We start from the raw sequence: 22350 nt of genomic DNA on the forward strand, positions 1-22350 counted from the left end.
AGGAGCCGCTCTGTGCCCTCCGGCCTCTCCCCAACAATCGCACCATGGGCGTGTCTCCCAGGGCAGCCCCACCGCCCTCAGTCACACCTCCAGCCGCGCTGGGGCCAGGGACCAGCTGTAGCACTGTATCATTAAGACAACACAAGGGCAGCGGGCAGGGCAGAAAGTCGGAGAAAATCCTTCAAAATAATGGATGCGGGAACTCGCGTGCACTTAGGCTCACTGGCACAAATCTCCTCAAAAGTAGGGTTGATTGCACTGAGACAAGGTATGTTTATTTGGAGTGGCTACAACGAGCGGGACGGAACAAAAAAACCACTTTTCCCTCACAGATTTCACGCTGCTCCCCAGCCCAGGTACACGTCAAACTCATTTCACTTTGCTCACAGGAGAGAAACACACTTTATAGGACAAGGCTTATAGACCTAATTCTGTAAGCCAACACATAATTGTTATTTTCTAAAATAGAAATCCTCCTAGACTAAACAAGCATTTAAATGATTTCTTGGGAAGAAATAAGCTTATTTATCAGATGGAGATGTAAAGATCACACCCCTCTCCTATGGGTGACTGCACCCACATAATACCCAAAAAGTACCCAAAGTAACCACCCATCTTGTTAGTGCTCAGCCAGCTGTATTTGGTATCTTAAAAAGAATAAAGCCAAGTAGGTTTGTTTCTTTTTTTTTTTTTTTAACCAAAGCTCCTTTAAACACCTAAAAAATAGCTCTTAACGCAGAGTTACATATCTTTGCATACTAAACTTCATGTGCTGAGCTTTCCTTTGCGTGCCATGAAGCTGCTGCGTTGTTATTTTCAAAGGAGGAAAAGGTGGAGAAGGTTGCTGGTCTTTAGGAGTTTTTCTGTGGGATTTTGATTGTCACCTAAAGGGAAGAAAAAAATAAAAGAAGAGTTACAAGTTTGGGGTCCAGGATATCCCAGTCAGGGACAGGTTTGGAGACTGGGAAAGCTGGAGGAGAGGGGGAGCTCAAGGTTTGGGTCACAGTTTTGCCCCAGTTCAGTTTGAACTCTCAGCCCAGCCCACACCAATGGCACAAAGATGATCTGGGGTTGGGAAGGCTTTGGATCCAGGGCTACTCACGTTTTTCACCTCCACATAAGCCTCCAGGCCGTACTCTCCCAGCTCCCGCCCGTTCCCAGAGGCTTTGTAGCCCCCAAAGGGAGCCTGGGCACCAAACACATCATAGCAGTTTATCCTGGAATGGAAAGTGAGGATGAAAACACCTGGAGCTCAGGGAAGAGCCCCCCTGGCAGCACAGGGATCCCTGAGCTGTTCTGAGGGGGATTTCTGGGCAGGATTCCTGTATTTGTCCCGACAGGATGAATGGACACTGGGATTTAGCAGGCAGGACACAGAACATCATGGAATCCACCCCCATCTCTCGTTATCCCAGGGCCAAGTGTCCACTTTGCCCCCCTCAGCTGTGACTTCCAGGGATCCAGGGGCAGCCACAGCTTCTCTGGGCACCCTGTGCCAGGCCCTCCCCACCCTCCCAGGGAGGAATTCCTTCCCAATATCCCATCTAACCCTGGAATGGGAAGCCATTCCTCCTTGTCCTGTCCCTCCGTCCCTTGTCCCAAGTCCCTCTCCAGCTCTCTTGGAGCCCCTTTAGGCACTGGAAGGGGCTCGAAGGTTTCCTTGGAGCCTTCTCCAGGTGAACGCTCCCAGAAAACCACTCTCATAGGAGAGATGCTCCACCCTAAATAAATTAATATATATATTAAAAAATACACCTAAACTTCACCAAGTCCCCGTTACACCCGAAGGTCTGACATCACACTGAGCAAAGCACAGGCAAGATTAAGCCCAAAGGAAAGACAGGCTACCACAGAACAAGCCCAGAGAGGCAGGGCAGTGCCCAGGGAAGCCCCCAGCAGCTGGGGGAGGCACTGAGGGCTCACCAGACTGTGCCAGCCCGCAGGCTCTGCGACACAAAGTTGGCTTTGTCCAGGTCCTTGGTGAACACGGCGGCTGCCAGCCCGTACTTGGAGTCGTTGGCTCTCTCGATCACCTCCTCGATGGTTTTGAACTTCAGGACCTGCATGACCGGCCCGAAAATCTGCAAAATCCAAGCAGAGCATGGGAAAATCTCTGTGAGATTTTTTTTTTCTCCCTCACAGGGAGGCCGTGGGTGATGTGGGGCTGTGTTTGTGTGTGCTGAAAGTCTCACAGGATGTCAAATTCAGCGTCACTTCCCCTGTTATAAAGGGTGTAACCAGAAGGGAAGATAATGTAACAGTGAGAAACCTCGAATTTCACAAGTCCTGAACAGCCAATGCTTGTAAACACCTGGGGGTTTTGTGCATCAAGAGAGGGCAAAATGGGAAGGGGCCGGCCAGGACATGCTGCAGGACTCACCTCCTCCCTGGCAATGGTCATGTTGTCCTGCACATCCCCAAAGACAGTGGGCTGGATGAAGTAGCCCCTGTCTGCAGCGGGGTTGCCACCACACAGCAGCTTGGCTCCCTCCCGCTGCCCGGCGCTGATGTAGCCCAGGATCTTCTTGAACTGCTCCTCATCCACCTAAAAAAAGCCAGGAGGGGACACAAGTCAGCTCCACCTGAGAAAAGATTCCACTCCCACCTGCTGAGCTCCAGCAATTCCTTCTTTCAACAGGCTGCCAAGCAGTCTCCAAAGGGAAACGATCATTTTTAAGTGCCAGCATCAAGCTTTGGAATCATCCAAATGGTTAATTAACTCCTCCCTGGTGCACCAGTGATAATGGGCACAGCTCCAATTAGGTTAATCAATAGACCCAAGGATACTCCCATTCACAATGACTCAAGATTGGGACTGTTATAACAGCTCAGGGCATTTCCTGCCCTTACCTGAGGCCCCTGCTCAGTTTTGAAGTCAAAGGGGTTTCCAACCACCCTGGCCTTGGCCTTCTCCACACTCCGCTCCACAAACTCGTTGTAAATGTCCTCCTGCACGTAGGTCCTGGACCCAGCACAGCAGCACTGCCCTTGGTTGAAGAACAGGGCAAAGTGGGCTTGATCCACAGCCCAGTCCACTGGGAAGAGGGAGAGAAAACAAATAAACAAATAAACCCAATCAGAGCCTGTGATTTCTTTAGGACAGTTATCACAGAGACTGCTGGGGATACAAAGTCCTTTCAGTTGACAGCATTTTGCCATGGGTTGGTAGGGCAGGGGTTACAGACTTAATTCTTTATTAAAGCACCCCAGACTAGAGAAGAATATCTAACCTGAGGCAGGTTACAGTTCTCACTGGAAATTATCAGGTATTAAGAATGAATCTTCTTCCTTAGCTGCCATATAAAAGCATATGTTGGCTCATCAAGGCCAAAAATGAGTTTATATGCAAGGGATGAGGGAAGCAGGACTTCATAGAAGAAAAAAGTGGTGTGCTCCAAGAGAAGTGAAAAAAACTGGAGCAAGGACTGAAGCTTTTTTTTTCTTTTACTAACTGAACTACCCAGCACTGGGAAAAGAACTGGGAGTGGAGGAGTTCTGATACACAAATGCAGCAGCTACAGAGTGGTGATGTCAGGGCTAGAGCCTCACACAGGGAGAACCTTTCCCCTTCAGCTCTGCTTGGAAGAAGCCAAGGTAAAAGGCACAGATCAAACATTGCCCAGCAGCTACTCACTGTCTGCATCAGACATGATGATATTTGGGCTCTTCCCTCCAAGCTCCAGGGTCACCCTCTTGAGGTTACTCTCTGCTGCAGCCTTTTGGATCAGGTGTCCAACCTGCAGGGAGAGCAGAGCAGGTGTTGGAATTAACACCCGCACCAGCAAGAGGGCTCTGGGTTTACACCTCAGTCAGCATTTAATGTTAATCCTCTCATTGTCAGGGCTTTGAGTCTGCCCAGAGTTTCACTCCAATAAGAAGCAGCTCAAGGGAAACAATAGGAAATATTCTAAAGAATCCAGTCAGAACAAAAGAGTCTTAGGTAATGCAAATGCACATCTCACACCCTGGAATCAGCTTTAAATGAGGTGTGGAAGGCAAAAGCACCTGCAGTATTTCATCCAGCCATGAGATACTCTGTGGTCCCAAGGGCTGAGGGTGCAGGTGCTCCCTTACCTCGGTGGAGCCGGTGAAGGCCACTTTGTCAATGTCCATGTGGGAGGAGATGGCAGCTCCTGCCGTGGGCCCATAGCCAGGGATGATGTTCACCACGCCCGGGGGGAATCCAGCCTGGCAATTCCCAGCAGGACACAGCAGCGTTATTCCTTCTGCAAACCAAGGCTTTCACTCCCCTCCTCTGTTTGTGACACTCAGGAGACCTCCCACCAGCAACAACCTTTACTCCTTCGAGTTCTCCTTTGATTTCCCAGGGCTTTATTTTAATGCTGTTTGCAATAACCAGGACAATTCCTCTTCTCACCCCACGTCCCAAGCACAATTTGAAGGCGTATACACACATATAAATACAGATATATGTTCTCTTTCTGATCACCCTGAAGTTCATTATCTAATCAAACCTCAAAGAGTCCTTCCCTAATCAAGACTTGCATTGTCTCCACACACATTTACATGAAGAAGGGTTTTGTTGTTTTTTTTTTTTTTGCTAAATCAGCTGCTGAGAGACCCAGGACAACCCAGCCTTCCCTGCTCCTGTCTCCAGCAGTGATGGAATCCTGGCCTTGTCCTCACCTCTTTGATCAGATTGGCCACGTAGAGAGCACTCAGGGGGGTTTGCTCTGCCACTTTCATCACAACCACATTCCCAGTGGCCAGGGCAGGCCCCAGTTTCCATGCCTGCATCAACAGTGGGAAGTTCCACTGAAAAACAAGGAGGGATTTGCTGGCGTGAACTTGAAAGTTTCTGATTAGTCAGTTACTTAACAGTGAGCTCCACTCAAATCAGCACTTGGGGAAGAGCCTTGGATTCTTTCTCATCACACAAAATTTTGGGGGTTGAGTCTAGGTAGTAGTTTAAACTTAAATGGGCTTAAAGCCCGCCCCCCCCCTTTTTTTTCCCCCAATCAGCAGGTATGAAGTAAACCTTACTCAGAGCCCGTGAAATCAACAGGCAGCTCTGCACTGCCAGAGTGAAGTAAGAGCCCTCCCAGCTGGTGCAAGCCCAGCTCTGTTTACCCCGGGAGGAAGAAGTGGTTGGGAAGGGAGGGGAACTTAAACTGTAACACTGAATTCTTGCAGTGCTGCAGGAACTGCTGTTACATTTTACTCACCGGGATGATTTGTCCACAGACTCCCACCGGCTCGTGTCTTGTGTAGCAGAAGAAGTCTCCATCTAACGGGATGGTTTTGCCATGGAATTTATCAGACCAGCCTGCAAAGTATCTGGAAACAATAACAATTTGGTTACTGGAATCGCTGGAATTAAAATAACAAGTCTGCTGCCAACAGAAAATGAGAGGCTTTCTCTTTTTCAGTCACTTCAGACACAACTCAGTGCAGGTATTTCCCAAACAGGTGATTTAAAGAATGGACAGTAAACAGAAATATAAACCCTATGTGTCTGCCACTGCAATTTCTATGCAGCAACAGATCACCACCATTTGTGTGACCTCGGGAGGTCAGCAAAAAATAAACCCAAAGCGTCTGATATGAAACCATCAGCCAGATCCAGATCCCACAGCACCTGAACCTGCAGAGATTCAGTACCACGGGCCAGCCGTGGCCTCCAAACCCACCTGAGACATTTGACCACCATGTCCAAATCCACCAGGTAGGAGATGGCGTAGGGCTTGCCATTATCCAGAGTTTCCAGGGCCTGCAAAAGACACTGAGGTTTCCAAAAGAGCCAGGGGGAAGTCACGTGTACAGCCCTGAGTCAGTTCTCAGTTTGCAGCCTGCATCGGTCCTGCTTGTCTGCATTTTGCTCCCAGCTTCCCCAAAGTCCTTCCCCGCCCTTTGTGAGTCTGTCCCCAGTCTGAGCTGGGGATGAAGCCCAAAGGACACAAGCCCCCCGTGGTTCCCAGTCCGGCACTCACGGCCAGGTAGGCGCGGTCCCTCTCGATCAGGTCAGCCAGACGGTTCAGCAGCTTCCCCCGGTGAGATGCATCCATCCTCCTCCAGGGAGAGCCCAGCTGGAATGCTGCCTTGGCTGCCTTGACCGCCTTGTCCACATCTGCCTGCGGGGGAGCCCAGGCAAAGGGTGAGAGAGGAGCAACCAGCCCCCACTCCCTCTCTGCAAACAACAAAAGCTCTCCCTGCTCTCCAGGAGAAATCAGCCTGCAGCCAGGCAGCACAAGAGGCTGCTCCTGCCAGGTTTTTGAGGGAAGAACCTGCAGCCTTGGCAGCTGCCCCGCTCCAAGGCACTCCTCAGTCCCAGGGCAGGGGAGCACATGGGTACAGCCCTGGGCCACCTTCCCCATGAGCACCAACCTCAGCACAAACACTGCGAGGACACAGCTTTCCCACCCAGGCTGCATCCCTGAGGAGGAAGGAGCAGAAATGGCAGTGGAGCAGATGGGTGCAGCAGCTGTGCAGCCACAACCTCTGCCTGTGCTCACCCTCTGTTTGTTCCAGCTACACAGAGTGCAAATTTCATCAGGTTATTTGTGCAATGTCACCTGCTGGGTTAATATTTGCATCCTAGAACAAGGCATGGAAAAAGCTCTGGAAGTCTACTTTTGGCACTTTTTCAGGGTCCAGTCTAAAGGAGTTTTTTCCTTGATCAGCGGTCTCTGATCCATGATTTTGTCCTGTCAGGGCATTTGCTGGTTCTTACTTGGTTCTCTGTCCTGGCTTGCTGCAATGGTTTCGCCAGGACAAGCCAGGCTGCCCCAGAGAAGCAAACAACAAAGGGTTTCCCTCACTCACTTCTCCCTTGGGGAACACACACAAGTTTCCAGACTGTAGGAAAAACCCAAAATTGCTGAGAGACACCACCTCAGTTCGGCCACAGACTCCCAGGAGGGCCTTGCATAAGGCAGGTGATGATTACGTGACTTTATCCCCCACCATTTTTTTTTATTAAAAGCGGTAGTCAAGGAAGGACACAAGCAGCACTTGCTGTGGTATTTGCATAGATCAGACACTGCTGCAAACACGGAGCTGCCCAGGTGAGACACGGGGTGGTGTCTTCCTCTGCAACCCCTCTGGACCTGCTCCCATGGAGAACAAACCCATCTCATCCCCACGGCACTTACCTTATCGCCCTCAGCCACCTGGCAGATGACTTCTCCCGTGGCTGGGTTGATGGTAGGGAAGGTTTTCTTGCTGATTGCATCGTGCCATTCGTTATTTATGAAAATCTGCAAGGAAAAAGCCAAGCAGGGCTGAGCCTTCAAGCCAGATCCCAGGGAAATCAGGGGGAGCTTTGGTTCTTTGATGGCATCTGAGGAGCCTGCTTAATTAAAAGGGCTTAACTTGACTTGTGTGGGCTCCAAACCTGCAGTAATATGAAGGAGACACTTTAGCCTAAAAGCACACAACACAGCCTCAAGTGAATAAAAGAATTCACAGCTCAGCAAACAGCACATGAACTGGAAAAGGTTCCCACCTGGGTAGGTCCCTGCAAAAGCTGGAAGCCTGGCTGGAGCTGTGCAGGGACACTGGGAAGCTTGGGAGACCAAAGAGCGGGAAAATGCTTTAGGCATGGACAGTACAGTGAGTTGATTTTGTCCACAGCACCAGAACTTTTACAGCATTTCTTATGAGTCTTAAGGGTCTTTTCCAATCTAAATGATTCTATTATTTCCCAAATTAACCGATTTTAGGTTCAACATGCGCCAGAACCAGCCGCTAACGGCAGCTTTTTTCACCAACTTTTTCTTTCTAAGGGTAATTTTTTTTTCAGATCTGTGGCAAGAGAATGGGAGTGCAAAGATCGCTGTGCTCGCCAAGAACTTGCAGAACGCTCAGACAACCACCAAGAGCCTGGATACGGCCACCGGGGAAGGAGTGGCCGGGTGCCTTGGAACGCTGCCTTCCACCAGCACCTCGCACAGGTGATCCCACAGGATTTTCCTGGAACAAGGGTCTGGTCTCTGCAGATAACCAGCCAAGCACCTCCCCCTCCCTTCCCCAAAGTTTTTTCCTTAGGCTGCTCGCAGCGATGCGGGGTCGCTGAACCCACCGAGGGGAAAGGGGACAGAGCCCAGTGGCGATGGGACACACACCCTGTGCCCCGCACTGGCGGCTGCACCCAGGGCTGCTCTTTTCCAAGGCTCTGGGCCCAAACCCCCGGCTGGTGTGGGCTCAGCCTCGCCCCAGACCGGCCCAGCCCCGCACCGGGCTCGATCGGCGGACACGGGAGCCCCGAACCCCCCGGCGCAGCGCGGCTGCCCCGGGCTCCCGGCGCGGCCCTACCTTGTTATAGGCGATGTCGGGACGAGGGTTGGGCGCCGGGATGGGGGAGGCGGCGGCGGCCGAGAAGGGAGCCCGGAGCAGGGCCGGGCAGAGCCGGGAGCCGCGCACCACCGCCCGCAACATGCTGAGCTCAGCTGGGCCGGGCCGGGCCGGGCCCCGCAGCTCGGGCCAGCCCCGCTCCGCCCTCCCCGCCCGCCCCGGCACCGCTCGGCACCGCCCACCTCGGCTCGGTTTGGCTCGGCTCGGTGCCGCTCTCAGCAGCACGGCACCAGTGGAACCTGCTTGGCGTCCTTGGTTGGTATGGAATAGGCTCGATCCAGCTCGGTTCGAGCAGCACGGTTTGGCTTAGCTCGGCTCAGCACGGTCCCGTTCGGATCAGCTTGGTGTGGCTCAGCTGGGCTCGGCACAGCTCAGCACCGTTCGGGTCGCTTCAGCTCAGTTCAGTTCAAATCAGGCTTGGTTTGGTGCCTCATCCGTGTCCAGCACGGGCACTGACTGTCCCTGTTCCTGTCCTGGTCCCTGTCCCGCCTCTGGTGTCTCCCGGTCCATGCCCAGGGAACTTTGTGCCTAATTGCAGGCAACAACCAGGGAAAAAGAGAGAAAAAACCCCAGAAACATCTCCACTGAGCTGGTTACTTTTGCGAGAAGGTGATGAGGGAGAATTGGGAGACCTGGACTCGCGGTTGCACGGATGTGGCACCATTACCGTCCACCCAGGCACCCAAAAAACCCTCCCGTGTGTAGGGGCAGTGGAACAAAGCCAGGGAAGTGCTTTCACAACAGGGAGTTTCTGGGTGAATGCAAATGAGAGGCTTTGTGAAATCGCTCCCAACAATGGCTAAAGGGCTTTTTTTTTTCTGGTTTGTTTTACATGCCTTGTGCAACTTCAGCGTATCCAAGAGCAGACTCACGTGCAGGGAACAGAGGTGTGCTCGGGTTATCTTCACCATCACTAAGGAAGCCACAGACCAAAAATAAAAAGAGTTTTTAAGCTCTAAAAAGAAAAAAAAGACCTGTGGTATTACCCCGTGCAAGAGACTCAGTGAGAGGTCTGTGAAGGATGAGAGGGATGGCTCTGGTTTACTAAAGGGGACAGAAAAATTTTAGAATATGTGAGGTCAGGAATAGTTTCACATGCTGTCCTGGACGATCCAGGTCGCTGGAAGTCTCTCTGGAGGTTCCTGGATTTGCACTTTCCGGGCATTTCTCTCAGCAGAGGGGAGGATCAGCCCAGTTGTGCAGGGAGGGACAGCACAGCCCAGAGAAGGCAAAACGCCTGCCCGAGGTTATCCTGCAGGACACGGATTAGGCCGTGTGTTCCCCGGATCAGCTGAAAAGAAATCCTCTTGTGCTGGATCTCAGCCTCCCTCATCCTTGTCCGCCCGTATCCCTTGAGGGGTGACGGATTCCCGGCCAGTGGCTCCCGGGCAGCCCTTTAGAAAGTGGCACTTGGCAGGACCTCTTGTTCCGACGTGTTCTCCCTCCTGTCACAGCCCTGCGCGTGTTAAACCACCAGTGCGAGATGCCAGACCTGTTCTACCTGCAGAGATGTGCCCGTGTCTCCCAGAGGGAGCGGCTCAAGGCATCCCCAGGGCACAGAGCTGAGCTCCAGCTCGGGGCTAAGTCCTCTCCGTGCCTTCTGCTGATCCCGGCATGGACAACGCATGACACGGAGCACTAATCCTGGGTTAATAAAGCTTTTGGTTCTCTCGAGCAGCCCCTTCCCTCCCCTGGGGCTTGGAGGCAGATCCAGCAGCACTAAAAACCTTCGGTGCAGACCCGGCTCTCAGCCCCCTGAGCCCGCCTGAAGGAGGTGGGAGGTGCAGGAGTCAGGCGCCTGCTGGGAAACCATCCCAAATGCCTGGCCTGGACAGATACGGGCTCAGCTCCCTCCCCCTTCCACAGCAGAGCCAAATGCCTGAGGGTGAGGTGGAATTTCACCCTGGAGCTTGGGAGAATCCAAGGCTCAGGTTACCGGCTTCCCTGCAGCCTCACGGTCCTTGTGCTGAGAGCCAGCACGGCTCCCCAGGGCTCTTCGCAGCGCCCCGTGTGCCCCTGAGGGCTGGGAGGTGGTGGCCACCCTGGGCAGATGGGCTGTGGGGCTGCACCCACCCCGGAGGAGCGGGAGAATCCAAAGAACCGTACCCATTACTTTAATATTTAATTAATACAACATATAAATTGTTCATGCTCATGAAGTTAGCAGGGTTGTTCGCACAGCTCTCCCCTTGCTCTGGCCTCTGTAAAGCACTGAAAGCTCCCATTGATCCAGTCTGCGTCCTCCATGGTCCTCAAAGAGACCCCACCACACTCACGGGACCATGGAGTCCTCCCAGTTTCTCCCAGCTCCACAGGGCAGGCCCTGCCTCAGCTGCAGAGTGTCCCCTGAATCCAGAGACTTCGAGGACTGGATTCAGTTCCTTCCACCACCAAAGACTCTTCCAGCATCTGCAAGTTGCTGGAGGTTGTGCTGAAGAAAAGAGATGTGCTGAAGGAGGAGAGACATGCTGGTCCATTCTCTTTATTCCCAAAACCAAGCCTTGCACCCCCAGCCAGGTCACTCCCAACCAACTCTCCCTGCTGCAGTTGTGACTTCCTGCAGCCTCATGATCTAAGGATGGACTTTGCCCCTCATATTGAGCCAGGTAATAAAAGCACTGAGCACAGATAGCTCCAAACACCACTGGAATTGAGAAGCTCACAGGCTGCCCTTAGCACGGTCTGTCCCATGCCAGAGTGGCTGGTTTGAGTCCCCATCTGAGGTTTCCCAGTGCTGCAGCTCCTGGCTCAGCTCTGGTTTGGAGAGTCCTGTCCTATGAACCCCTCGGGATCCTCAGCCAGACGTGGAGCTCAGGTCCAATGGAAGTCTGGGCTGGGATCTGCATTGTGGAGATGTTTTTCTCCAGAGACCTGTGGGAGAGAGAGAGCAGAGCCCATGTGGGCACAGAGAGGGCTGCAGGACCAGGGCAGGATGGCAGCAATGTCCCAGAGCCTTCCAAATGCCCTGGGGAACCCGGTGCTGGGGAAACACCCTCACTGGGGACCCCACAGCAGGCAGGAAAAATCACCCCTCCTGCTCACAGGCCCCAGACTGCAGGGGGGTGGAGGAGGCCCCAGAAGGGAGGGGTCTCAGTGTTGCTCTTTTTGGGTCAGGGAAGGCTGAAGCCTCAGGAACCTGCTCACCTTGGTGCCCTGATCCATGGCAGCCATCAGTGCCACTGCCTTGGTCCTGGCACTTTCTGCCTGAGGGAAGAGGATGAGACACATCAGATGGTCAGGTGGCCCTGGCGCTGCCCCTCTGACAGCCAGCCACAGCTCTGAAGGGGAAACTGAGCTTCCCTCTCCTCCTCTGGAGAGGATCTCCCAGGAGAGCTGCAGGGACAGGCAGCCTTTGGGATCAGTGTGTGAAGTCCGCTGGCTCCTGGTGTGGGATGAAGCAGGATCAGCTGAGATCCTGCCCTGCTCGGCCAGGAATGCCTCAGCCAAGGGCATCTGGCTGCCAGGCTCCCAGGGATGAACCGCTCCCTGGCAGTGCCAGCTGGCACGGGGCAGCCTTGCCCTTGCCCTTGGCTGTGCCCAGCTCTGGAGCACTGTGGCAGTTCCAGGCTGGGAATATTTGGCTGTGTAACAGCCCTCTGCATTATCTTGCTGTTGCAGGCAGCAAAACTCCTCCCCTGGCTTTCACAACAGACTTCCACAGCAAAGGCTGACAGTTGCAGGGATGATGCCAAGGGAAAGAGCAGTGGGATGGATGTGGAGGTGACAGGGATGAGGGGGCTCTGTGCTGCCACACACCAGGAGCAGCACCTCCACAAGCCCAAGGCATGGAGTAGCAAGGGTGTGGCAATCCTGATGTTTGGAGACTTGGCAAAGATGAAGGTTTCGAGGAAGGGCAAGGAGATCTGCTCATCTCAGCACCTCCAAATTCCCCACAGCTGCTGCTTCCCTGCCCTTTCTACCTTCTCAGTGGATCAGCTGCCAAGTGCCCTGACATGCTGGCATTTGCTGGTTTCTGCCAGAGCGCAAGGAAACACTTTGGAAGGGCACCTGGATATTTTTTCTGGCAGCTGAAAGGAGGTTAAGTAACCCACTAGAACCTGATAATGCCACTAGAATAATTGAGAATATAATCTTGGTAGCAGCCCAAGGGTGGAGCTGTTTGCTTCCACTCACACTGTGAATGGAAGCTGGGGGGGTGCAAGCAGCTCCCTGCCCTGTCTGAGGAACCTCCCAAGGGAGCAGCAGAAGGACACTGTGAAGGGAATTAACTCAGCCTTTCCCAGAGGGAAACAGGAGTGAGGCTTCCCTGGACAGGGACAAGTAAGGAACAACTATTTCTTCCTGGACTGGCAGAGTTGAAAAGGCCAAGCCCAGCCAAGCTCTGGGGACACCATCAGCACAGATGGCAGGATCTTGGGGGAGCAACCACGGCTGGACTGGTGCTAATCTGCTCCTCTTGGAAGGGAGTGCCAGCTTCCAAAATCACTGTTTCCTAGGATACAACCTCTGTTACAGCCATGTGAACCCAGCCCTTTTCCTCCAAGCCACTGGGCTCCAGGAGTGCCAAGTGTCTGACACGATCAGGGGCGCCACAATCCCCACCCTGGGGCAGGCGCAGCAAAGCAGCTTCAGCACAGATGTCTCACCTGCAGTTCTGGCAGAGGACGTGGAGTCCCTCTGGAATGGGAACTCGGAAAGCCCCATTGGACGCCCATGTGTTCCATCATGCTGCAAGGACCCTGGGCCATCCCCAGCAGGCTGCTGGGGGGAGTGCCCAGGGGGGCTGTGGGCACAGGGGCTGCCCCAGGCCGTGCCCGGGTGCTGTAACTCCTGCTCGGGAACGGCCCTCGCCCGGCCCAGGTGCTGCAATGTCGTGCGAGCAGCTTTCTTGGGGGGAGGCTCTCAAACACACGGAATCCTTCTTTGATGGCAAAATCCCAAGCCAGCTCAGCCACAAGCTCTGTGTCCTTGGGGCTGCTGCCACCTGGAGCTGGCCTCCCTGGGGACAAAAGAACAGGACACTTGTTTGGAAGAGCCTGTGTTACATAGTCACATCACAAACAGCATCAGTCCTCCTTTGGGCCAGCCCAGCAGGACTCGGGGAAACTCCTCTCTCAGGGATGTCAAAATAACATCAGATTTCATTCTGATAGAGGCTCCCAGGCCACACCTGCCGTGTGCAGACAAACAGCACCGAGAGTTCCCACCACCTCCCTGTGAGTCCCTTGGCAAGGGCCGGTGCTGAGCTGGAAGGTCTGAGAGCTCCATCTGTAGGACACAGCTCCGGGCTCCCAACTTTGGCCTCTGCTCAGTTCTCCCAGGAAAGGAAAGAGCCCACAGCACAAACAGCAGGCAGGACCAGGCTGTGCTGGAGCAGGGAGGCAGCTCTGTGCCCATGGCTGTGCCCTGGCCTGGTGGGGCTCCTCACCTGCCAGGGAGCCACGGTGACGTCCCTGCAGCACCACAGCCAGGCGGAAAAAGGCAAAGGCCAGGTAGAAATTCCAATTCTCCGGGCGCTCCACTCCCATGAGGCCACAGTACATCTGGGAATACTCCTCTGCTGTGGGAATTCCCAGGTGTCCCAAGTCACACTTCCTCAAGCCTGAAAGATGGGAAGAGGTAACAATAAGCCAGCTGACAGCAGCTCAGAGCTCCCTAGGGATGGTGTGAGCTTTGTGGCACAGCCAGGCACTTCCATGGAGACACCTGCACCCTCTAGGACCTGCATGGCTGCTGAGCTGGCTCCTTCTAGAACTCTGGGGTTTGGCACCAGCCTGTGCCCCAAAATGCACATGGGGCAGTTCTCCTGGTTAGGGTGAAACTGTGACTGACAGAGATCTCTCCTAAATGACGGAACCTCTCCGTTTAAGCCTATATTTAGTGCACAAACCACTCCTGATCTGCTTCACAACTTTCCCACCCAAAAGAGAGGGGAAAATAATGCAAACCCAGAGCCCTTTCCATCTGCACTGAGCCCCACTGCCAGCTGAGCTGCTTGGGCAGGAGCTGATCTGTTCTGAACTCTGGTTCCTCTGCGTGTGCCAAAGGTGACTGTGCCCCCTCTGTACCTCTGCGAGCACCAAAGTGGGCTGGCAGGAAGAAGCTCATACAGTTATTCGCCAAATCACACATGGGATCTCCTAGAGTGGCAAACTTCCAGCCCAGCACAGCAAGGACTTCTGGCCTGTCTGGATGAAAGACCAGCTGGTCCATCCTGTATCAGAGGGAAAAAGAGATCAGAAAAGTCTCCAGAGGAGGGAAATGTCCCAGTGCTCAGCAGCAGTAGGTGCTGCTTTCAGTGCTCTCCACTCTCTTCAAAAATTGCCGAGTCCTTTGGAAGGCAGCACAAAAGTGAAACATTAATTTCTGCAAGCAGAGGATGGAGGTTACTCAATATTGAACTCCCTGGTTAATAACGGACTAAACTGTGCTTTGGAGAATGAAACCAAGTTAGTCAGAGCCTCAGATCAGCAGCAGATGCTACTGGACAGGGTAACCAGAAAGTGAAGCAGGCAAGTCTTTGTCCAGGGATCTCCAGCTCATTTCAAAGGCACAGCCCTCACCAGTGTGAGCCCCATGAGAGACCAGGAGCCCACCGGGGAGCAACCAGAGCAGGCAGTGATCCTGCCAGAGTGCAGAGAGCTCCTGGAACCTCGGGAAAGGAGCCTTGGTCCAGAGCTGGCACTGCAGCCCCACAGCCCTGGCAGGATCCAGGAGCTGAGCTCTAGCAGCACAGAAGCACCAGTGTCCCTCCCCTCTGTCCCAGCCAACCCACTCCTGCAGGACTTCACCTAGAACACTGTCAGGTTTCCACCCAAACTCCTCCAGCACCCAATACCACTGGCAAGAAGCACCAGGGCTGATTCCTGAGTATTGCAGGGAGAGCTGATGATCCTCCAGTGTCAGACCAGCATTTGCAGCTGCTGGATGAAGAAACTCAATCTCATTCTGTGGCGATGCTGACCCTCACCCAAAACTCAGCTTTTGGGCTGCTTTGAAGCTGCTGGCCCAGCCCAATCAGCACCTTTTGGAGTTTGTGGGTCATTTCACACTCAGTCTTTGTTTCCTGCCTGGGATGTGCTCCAGGGCAGTACCTGAAATCACCGTGCACCACTGTTGTCTTCTGGGATTCAGGAAAATGCAGAGGCAGCCACTGGATGAGCCTCTCCATCGCTGGGATAAGGTGAGTTTCCACAGCTCGATACTGCTTTGTCCAGGTCTCAACCTGCTGCTGGATGTAGTTTCCTGGAACAGAGGAACGGAGACTCCCAGGGAAAGGTACAAAAAGGCTCCAAAAGGGAGACAGAAAATGTAAAACAGTCAAGCAGATCTCAGTCCAGAGCCCTGATTTAAGCTCCAAGAATTTAATTGCAACTTTCAGGGGTCTCATACATTCTTAACTGGGCACTGGATTTAATATTCAAGTGGAAATAATCCAGTCCTGGACAAAAATGTAACTTCTCCACCAGCACCAGGAAGCTGAGCTATCTCTGCAGAGGGACAGGAGGGGATACTTGGGGATGTTTGGTCAGAGATGGCAGCAAAGAATTTACTCCTGTACCCACAGTGGGCAGAGATGGCAACAAACACAGAAGGAAGCTCTGGGAGGTAGGAAAACTTTGGGAACTCATGGGAAAACTGGATTTGAAGAGCTCTTCACACCCTCCCACCACACCTGGAGATTCTGGACTGCTCACCTTCACTTTCCCACCTGTCCCAGTTTTGGTTCATCCTGCCTATCCCTTGAAATGCTGACACACAGGAGAAGAAAGGATCCAGAGGCTCCTCTCACCGTGCTCCCCAAGGTCCTGCAGCTTGGCAGCTCCGAGGTCCAGGCTGTGGATCCTGGCCAGGACGTTTGCCATGGCCCCATACCAGGCCCTGCGCCGGCACGGCGGCACCGCGGGCAGCGACACGGCATGGTGGATGTGGCCAGCACAGTGCTCCAGCAGGTAGAAAGGAGTGCCAAGGATGCTGGGGAACCAAACTGGGGTCAGTGGGGATGGATTCAAGCCTGCTACCACCCCTCAAATCTCAGCTGCACCTTGGATGTGCCCCTCAGGCCTCACCTGCGTGGGGAGGTGAAGGGCAGCCCCAGCAGCACTTGGTGCTCAGTGGAGCTCAGCTCAGGCTGCCTGTGGCACATGGCTGTGGCATGCTCAGCCCTGGCCCCTCCAGCCCCAGGAAGCTGAGCTTGGAGCCAGGCTCCAGCTGTACCCCTGCCCCCTGCAGTGGGTGTGAGCTGGGCTGTCAGTGGGCACACAGAGACTGATTCCTGCAGGAGCAGAGATCTGAGCAGGCTGCAGGCCTGAGGGGTGTCCCGTCATAGATCTGCTGCTGTCATTGCTGTCTGAGGTCTAGCAGTTGGAAAAATCCTTTCTTTATTGCAAACCTGAGCACTCTGAGTCAGCGGGAAGCCCTACAATATTGCTTTAGAGCTGCTTTTCAAAGAGAGCTTTTGGATTAATTGCTAAAATGGGACACACCTAAACCAAGCCAAATAAAAGTGATTCTGTCCTTTGAACTTGTAGAGGCTGCTCCAGCCCCACACTGCACAGATGGTCATTAGATCAGAGCACTTTGTGAGCTCTGCTTCCTTCTCTCCTCATCTTTGGGAGAACCTGGCTGCAGCTGTCAAGCACAGAGTGAAAGCTGAGGGACAGGATTACCTTCTGTCCTCGCAGAGAGCAAGCACAGGGGGCACAGGAACACCAGCCTCAGCCAGAGCCTTCAGGACCCTGCCAGAGAGGGAGAGAGGCACAAGGGCATCAGTCCTGGAACTGCAGTGTTGGAGGCAGACACCCCACATCACTGTGCTCAGTTTTAAATACACTAAAATAATGTGGCTGGGGGAGGTGAAAGGAGCACACCCACATCCTCCCATGGCTCGGAGCTCCCAGACCTATCCCACACTCTGGAAAACAAGGGGAGGTCATAAATGATCCTCCTCCTGCTCCTCTGCTGCTGAGGCAGCTCCTCTGGCACAGCAAAGTGCGGCAGCACCCCTCTCACCTGTATTCCCTTGGGACAGAAAGGCCCGAGGGGCCATCGGGAGCCTCCTCCTCCTTCTTCAGCACCAGCAAATGACCTCCAAACTTCACCAAATAGCTCCGGGTGGAGTCTCCGTGGTCAAACTGCCGTAACTCCAGTGGGGCTGGGAGTTGGGAGCAGAGGGTCAGCACTTCTCCAGGTTTTCCATCCCCTTCCTGCACCTGGGGCTGAGATCTCACTCTGTCCCAAACCCCAGGGAACATGGCAGTAGCTCACAGAACAGGAATATTCCTGGCATCTCTTGGGCAACTTTTGCTCAACCCCTCCCAAAATGAGGAAGTCCTAAAATGTTGTTTCTTATTTCTAGAAAAGTGATGGATCACTGCAACTGGAATGGCTGTGCTGTTTGCTTGGAGACTATGAGCCTGTCCTTAATATTATTTTTCAATCCCTATGTCATATGGAAAAAGCCAATAGCTCCAGAATACCCAGGTTTTCTGATGGAAGGGCCAAACCCACTGCAATACCTGTTGTGTGGGCACCAAGAACATCTGCAAGGTACTTTTGCAGACGATCCTTTGGGATTTCCATGCCTGGTCTCACTGAACGAGTATAGGGAACAAACCCTCTCAAAGGGAACCCCAGATGGGTTTCCAGCTCCTTGAGTGCTGCTTCTGGATCATCAACCTGAAAGCAGGAGGGAGAGAGCAGCACTGGGTGACAGCCAGAAGACAAAATTTCCTGGGAAAGAGCCTGGTTGGGATGCATTTATCTGTGAGTCCATCAGCACTGATCCACTGACACACAGGAATTCATGGATCATTCCCTGCCAACACAGAGCTTCCCACCTTTACTCTGCCCTGGAAAGACCTGTGATGGTGGCACAGGCACTATGAGCTTGGGCTGGGATAAGAGCTGGAATTCCCTGTGTGCAGTCCAGGGGAGTGGAGGTCACTCCTCCCACCAGTGCCACTCCTGTTCTTTCTCCAGTGGTCCCCAAAACAAAACCCCTGTGCTCACTGACCCCAAAGCCTGGGGCTAACCTGTCAGTCCCCAGATGACTCATCCATGAGTCCTCAGACCTTCTGAGAATTCATTAACTGGGGCTCATTTTCTGGTGCAGTTTCTCAGCCATAAGGATGGGGCTGTTTCTCCAATAGGGAACAGAAGAACAGGAAGGAGAAGACCCTGAGGTTACAGGGGTTTGGAGCCACGAATGAAACAGCCCAGAGCAGACTTTGCCAGTTATCCCTGCTTTAACCCCAGCACATCCTGCAGGGACAAGCACAGGCTGGCACAAAGAGCTTGGCAAGAGTCGGCCACTGCCACTTGAACGTCCTGAGCCATTCAAACCAAACAGCTTCTGGATCCCAAATCCATCCCCAAATCCCACCCTGGCTGTGTCACTTTGTACCTTCACTGTTTTCATGCCAAGCAGGGCTGCTGCCCTCAGGTTCTGGCTGCTGCTGTCCAGCAGGATGGATTGCTGGGGCTGGACACCCAGGCGCTCCAAGCACAGCTTGTAGATCCCAGGATCTGGCCTGGGCATCCCTTCCTGGTGTGATTCAACCACCTACAGCAACAACAGATGGATTATGCATGAGCCTGCTGTGACCACAAACATCTGGGCAGTGCTGGAAATGGAGGTGAGAGGGTGGGAAAGAGACTGGTGTAATTAACATGAGAAATAAAGGATGTGGAGCTGGGTCTGCCATGGTTCCAGGGACTGCGTGGGCGCCAACTGCTTTGGCCGTGGCTCCTCAGCTCAAATCAGGCAAACAGGATCAGCCAGTCCTTGGATGGAAGATATCCAATGAGATGTCCCAGTGTGGGAGACTCACTGGGTGTCCCAGACCAATTGTTCAGTGCTGTCCGAGGAAGCCTTGGATGGCAGCACCTTCCAAAGGCTCTGGAAAAGCAGCGTCCTGACCACTGCACCCACCAGCCACCCCAAAGCCATCTCCACAGCAGCTGTGTTGACCTTAACCATCCACCTAAAATCTGGACCAAAAAAGCATTGACTCAGTGTCTGAACACTCCCACTGCCCTCACAGCCATGAACAATCCCAGCAGCCATTCCCCTGCTCTGGTAACACTCCAGGAACAGCAATGAATCTATTGGATGGATAATGGAAACCCACATTCAATTATCTTTCCCCCACTAATTGCTGTGCAGGGCTCTTGCTCCTGTTCCAGGACACACCAGAGAGGCCGTGGGTATTGGAGCCTTGAGGTTCCCGGCTAATCTGTGTCATCTCTGCAAAGGTGAAGTGTGTGGGGAAAGGAGACTCTGCTGGGAGAGGAGCATCTCCTCTCATCTCACACAGGTCAGCATGCTGGAGTAGTGGGGATTTTTGTATTACAGGGGGTGCATGGACTCTTGGAAGAGTCCTAACTCTTTTAAAGCTATTTTTTGTTTGTTTTTAAAGCAGGCAGGGCACTGAATAATAACATTTATTTCTAGTCTGGTGCTCCAGCTTCCAAGTCCTTTATCTCCATCGCTGCCTGTGCCTGTTACACAGAGACTCGTGGTTGTGTGGGCACTTTGCAGTGGATCTGCAAATGTCACTCAGCCCCTCTCCAAGTGCCTACAAGGAATTGTGTCAGGAAATGTTTTCCCAGGCTGATGTCAACCAAACTGTGCTGCTGCTCGTCTGCTACCTGCACTTAAACAATTTCAGTTGCTGCTTTCACAGGTGGAGGAACAGAACCCCATTTGGGATCCATCCAGACTCACCACATCAAAGTGCTGTTGGTCCAGGGGCAGGAACCTTCCTCCATCCCCCAGGCACAAGCTGTGGCTCAGCAGAGCTGTCTTAAGCCCCTCTGCCCGGATACACTGAGCTGCTTCTGCCATTATGGGGAGCTGTTTTATCACCTCATTTCGGATTAAATCCCAGAGAAAGGAGTGCACTGGAACACGGACATTGGCCTGAGAAACACAGAAACCCCAAGAATTATAATGGGCCAGAAATGGGCTGAAAATAAGAGTGGCTGGGTAGGTAGGTTGTCTGATCATCCTATCTTGCTGTCCTGCTGCTTCTGCAGCAGAAGGTGGGCAGGGAATCTCTCAGCTGAACTGCTTTGCCCAAATAAACAAATGTTCTCACATTCCTAATTCTACAGCAGAGATAAAGGGCTGATTTGGGGAAAGAGAATTCACTGGGGCTGTGCCTGCCATGGGATCAAGGCAGGTTAGAGACAGATACTGACAGCTCAGCAGGCAGGAAAGGAATCTGCATTTTAGACTGAGATGTTTAGAAAGGACTTTATTCCAATAGGAAATTCAGGAAAATTAATCTGCCTGCCCTGCTCAGGAACCAGGATAATGGTGAAAATCTGCTCTGCTCTGACAGCAGTGCTTCCTAGATGCAAAATCCAGACCCTTCAACCAAAGAACTTCTTTTTAAAGCTCCTCTTTCCTCACTGGACCTGTTTCCATGCAGTCAGGAAGCACAAGGAGAGCAGGGGGGAGTTGGCTTACAATCTCAAAGCACTGCTGTCCCAATTCCTGCAGGAACTCCACAGCTGTCAGCTCTCCTCTGGAATACTGGAGAGAGAGGCTGTTCTCCCCTTCAGACAGTGCAGCTCGCTGGATGGTGCCGGCTGGAATGCAGCTCCGGGCCTCCCAGTCTGCATGGAGAACAGGAGGGAAGCCAGGAAAGAGCATCCGCAGAACTGGGAAATCAGCTTGGAATCACTCTGAGGTCAATACACGGCCCAGCACTGTGAGAGTGATGTGCTGGACTGCGGTGATGGACCCAGGACAGAGGGAAGAGTTTGGGCATTCCGGGAACTGCAGCCCCTCATCCCTGTTTTCAGTGTGGAGGATTCCTAAAGCTGCTGCAGGACTGCACCAGCCTTGGGTGGGATCAGGTGGTGGCACTACAGGACAGTTTTGTTACCAGAGGGGTTCAGGGTGGTCATTGTTACTTCTGTGACTTTTGATGGCACAACAGGTCCCACCATCACAAGTTCTTGGGCCTCTCACCAGAACCAGAGACAGCTGAAAGAGGCACCTGAAATTTATTTTCCCTCCATGCCCAGGAGCTCTGGTGACCAGGGATCAGATCCAGAGAACGGCTGGAGCTGTGCCAGGGCTCAGTTGGGCTGAAATACCAGGGAAAGGTTCTTCCCCCAGAGGGTGCTGGGCACAGCCCAGGCTCCCCAGGGAATGGGCACGGCCCTGAGGCTGCCAGAGCTCCAGGAGCATTTGGACACCACTGCCAGGGACAGGGCAAGGATTGCTGGGGTGTCTGTGCAGGGCCAGGAGCTGGACTGATGATCCTCGTGGGTCCCTCCCAGCTCAGGACATTCTGTGGGATCGGGAATGGGAATACACACCTGTGGCTGTCCTGTGAGGGGCTGGGAGCAGCACCCCGCTCTCCTCAAAGATCACGGCTTTGTAAGAGAACCCTCGGCATTGCTGCTGGATCAGCAGCAGCCGCCGGATCCCGGCACACAGAAGGTTCTGGGCACGGGCAGCGCTCCTCAGGTACATGCTGGGAACCACGGGAGGGGCCAGGGAAACTCACACCTCAGCCAGGGAGAGAGGCTGGAGCACAGCTGTGGAATTACAGGGGGAAATGTTTATTTACGCCCACAGAATCATGGAATTGTTAATGTTGGAGAAGACCTCCAAGATCATCAAGTCCAAGCTCTCCAGATCCACCAAACCCTAGGGCCAAGGGCCACCTCTGCTCATGCTCTGAACACTTCCAGGGATGGTGACTCCACCCTGGGCAGCCACTGGAGTGTCCCAGCAAAACCAGGGACCCCTGAATGGGGCTTTACACGGGGCCCACATCCCTTCAGGTGTTGGGGACAATGGGATCACTCATCACTAACACACACTAATTACTGCTCATAATCAGGGACAGCAGCCATGTGAGGGTCGGGCTCTTCTCCCAGAGAACAAGGGACACAACAAGGTGAAAAGGCCTCAAGGTGTGCCAGGGGAGGTCCAGGCTGGACATCAGGAGGAATTCCTTCATGGAAAGGGTGGTCAGGGATTGGAACTGCCCAGGGAGGTGGTGGAGTCCCCACCCCTGGAGGTGTCCAAGGAGGTGACAAGGCGGGGATGGC

General features: G+C 53.5%; 2 protein-coding genes across 2 annotated transcripts; both read right to left on the reverse strand.

The window, feature by feature from the left end:
• Positions 1-249: 249 nt before the first annotated feature.
• On the reverse strand, positions 250-8417 carry ALDH2 (aldehyde dehydrogenase 2 family member). The gene is made up of 13 exons (XM_066199466.1): positions 8275-8417; positions 7113-7217; positions 5952-6092; positions 5652-5731; positions 5187-5298; positions 4648-4776; positions 4075-4188; positions 3635-3737; positions 2851-3035; positions 2381-2545; positions 1924-2081; positions 1103-1217; positions 250-884 (listed from the first exon to the last, which is right to left on the reverse strand). The coding sequence occupies exons 1-13, from the start codon at positions 8395-8397 to the stop codon at positions 852-854; spliced, it is 1563 nt and encodes a 520-aa protein (XP_066055563.1). The 5' UTR covers positions 8398-8417; the 3' UTR covers positions 250-851.
• Positions 8418-10779: 2362 nt separating this feature from the next.
• Positions 10780-21790, reverse strand: ACAD10 (acyl-CoA dehydrogenase family member 10). Its single transcript, XM_066199464.1, has 14 exons — positions 21610-21790; positions 20750-20898; positions 20003-20197; positions 18680-18838; positions 17793-17952; positions 17287-17428; positions 16944-17012; positions 16067-16248; positions 15369-15519; positions 14343-14488; positions 13703-13876; positions 12921-13273; positions 11458-11517; positions 10780-11184 (listed from the first exon to the last, which is right to left on the reverse strand). The coding sequence occupies exons 1-14, from the start codon at positions 21764-21766 to the stop codon at positions 11125-11127; spliced, it is 2157 nt and encodes a 718-aa protein (XP_066055561.1). The 5' UTR covers positions 21767-21790; the 3' UTR covers positions 10780-11124.
• Between the last annotated feature and the right edge of the window lie 560 nt (positions 21791-22350).

The sequence above is a fragment of the Chamaea fasciata genome, unplaced genomic scaffold (genome assembly GCF_029207755.1).
Source record: "Chamaea fasciata isolate MVZ Bird 193981 ecotype frontalis unplaced genomic scaffold, bChaFas1.0.hap1 SCAF_18, whole genome shotgun sequence".
Taxonomy (NCBI): Eukaryota; Metazoa; Chordata; class Aves; order Passeriformes; family Sylviidae; genus Chamaea; species Chamaea fasciata.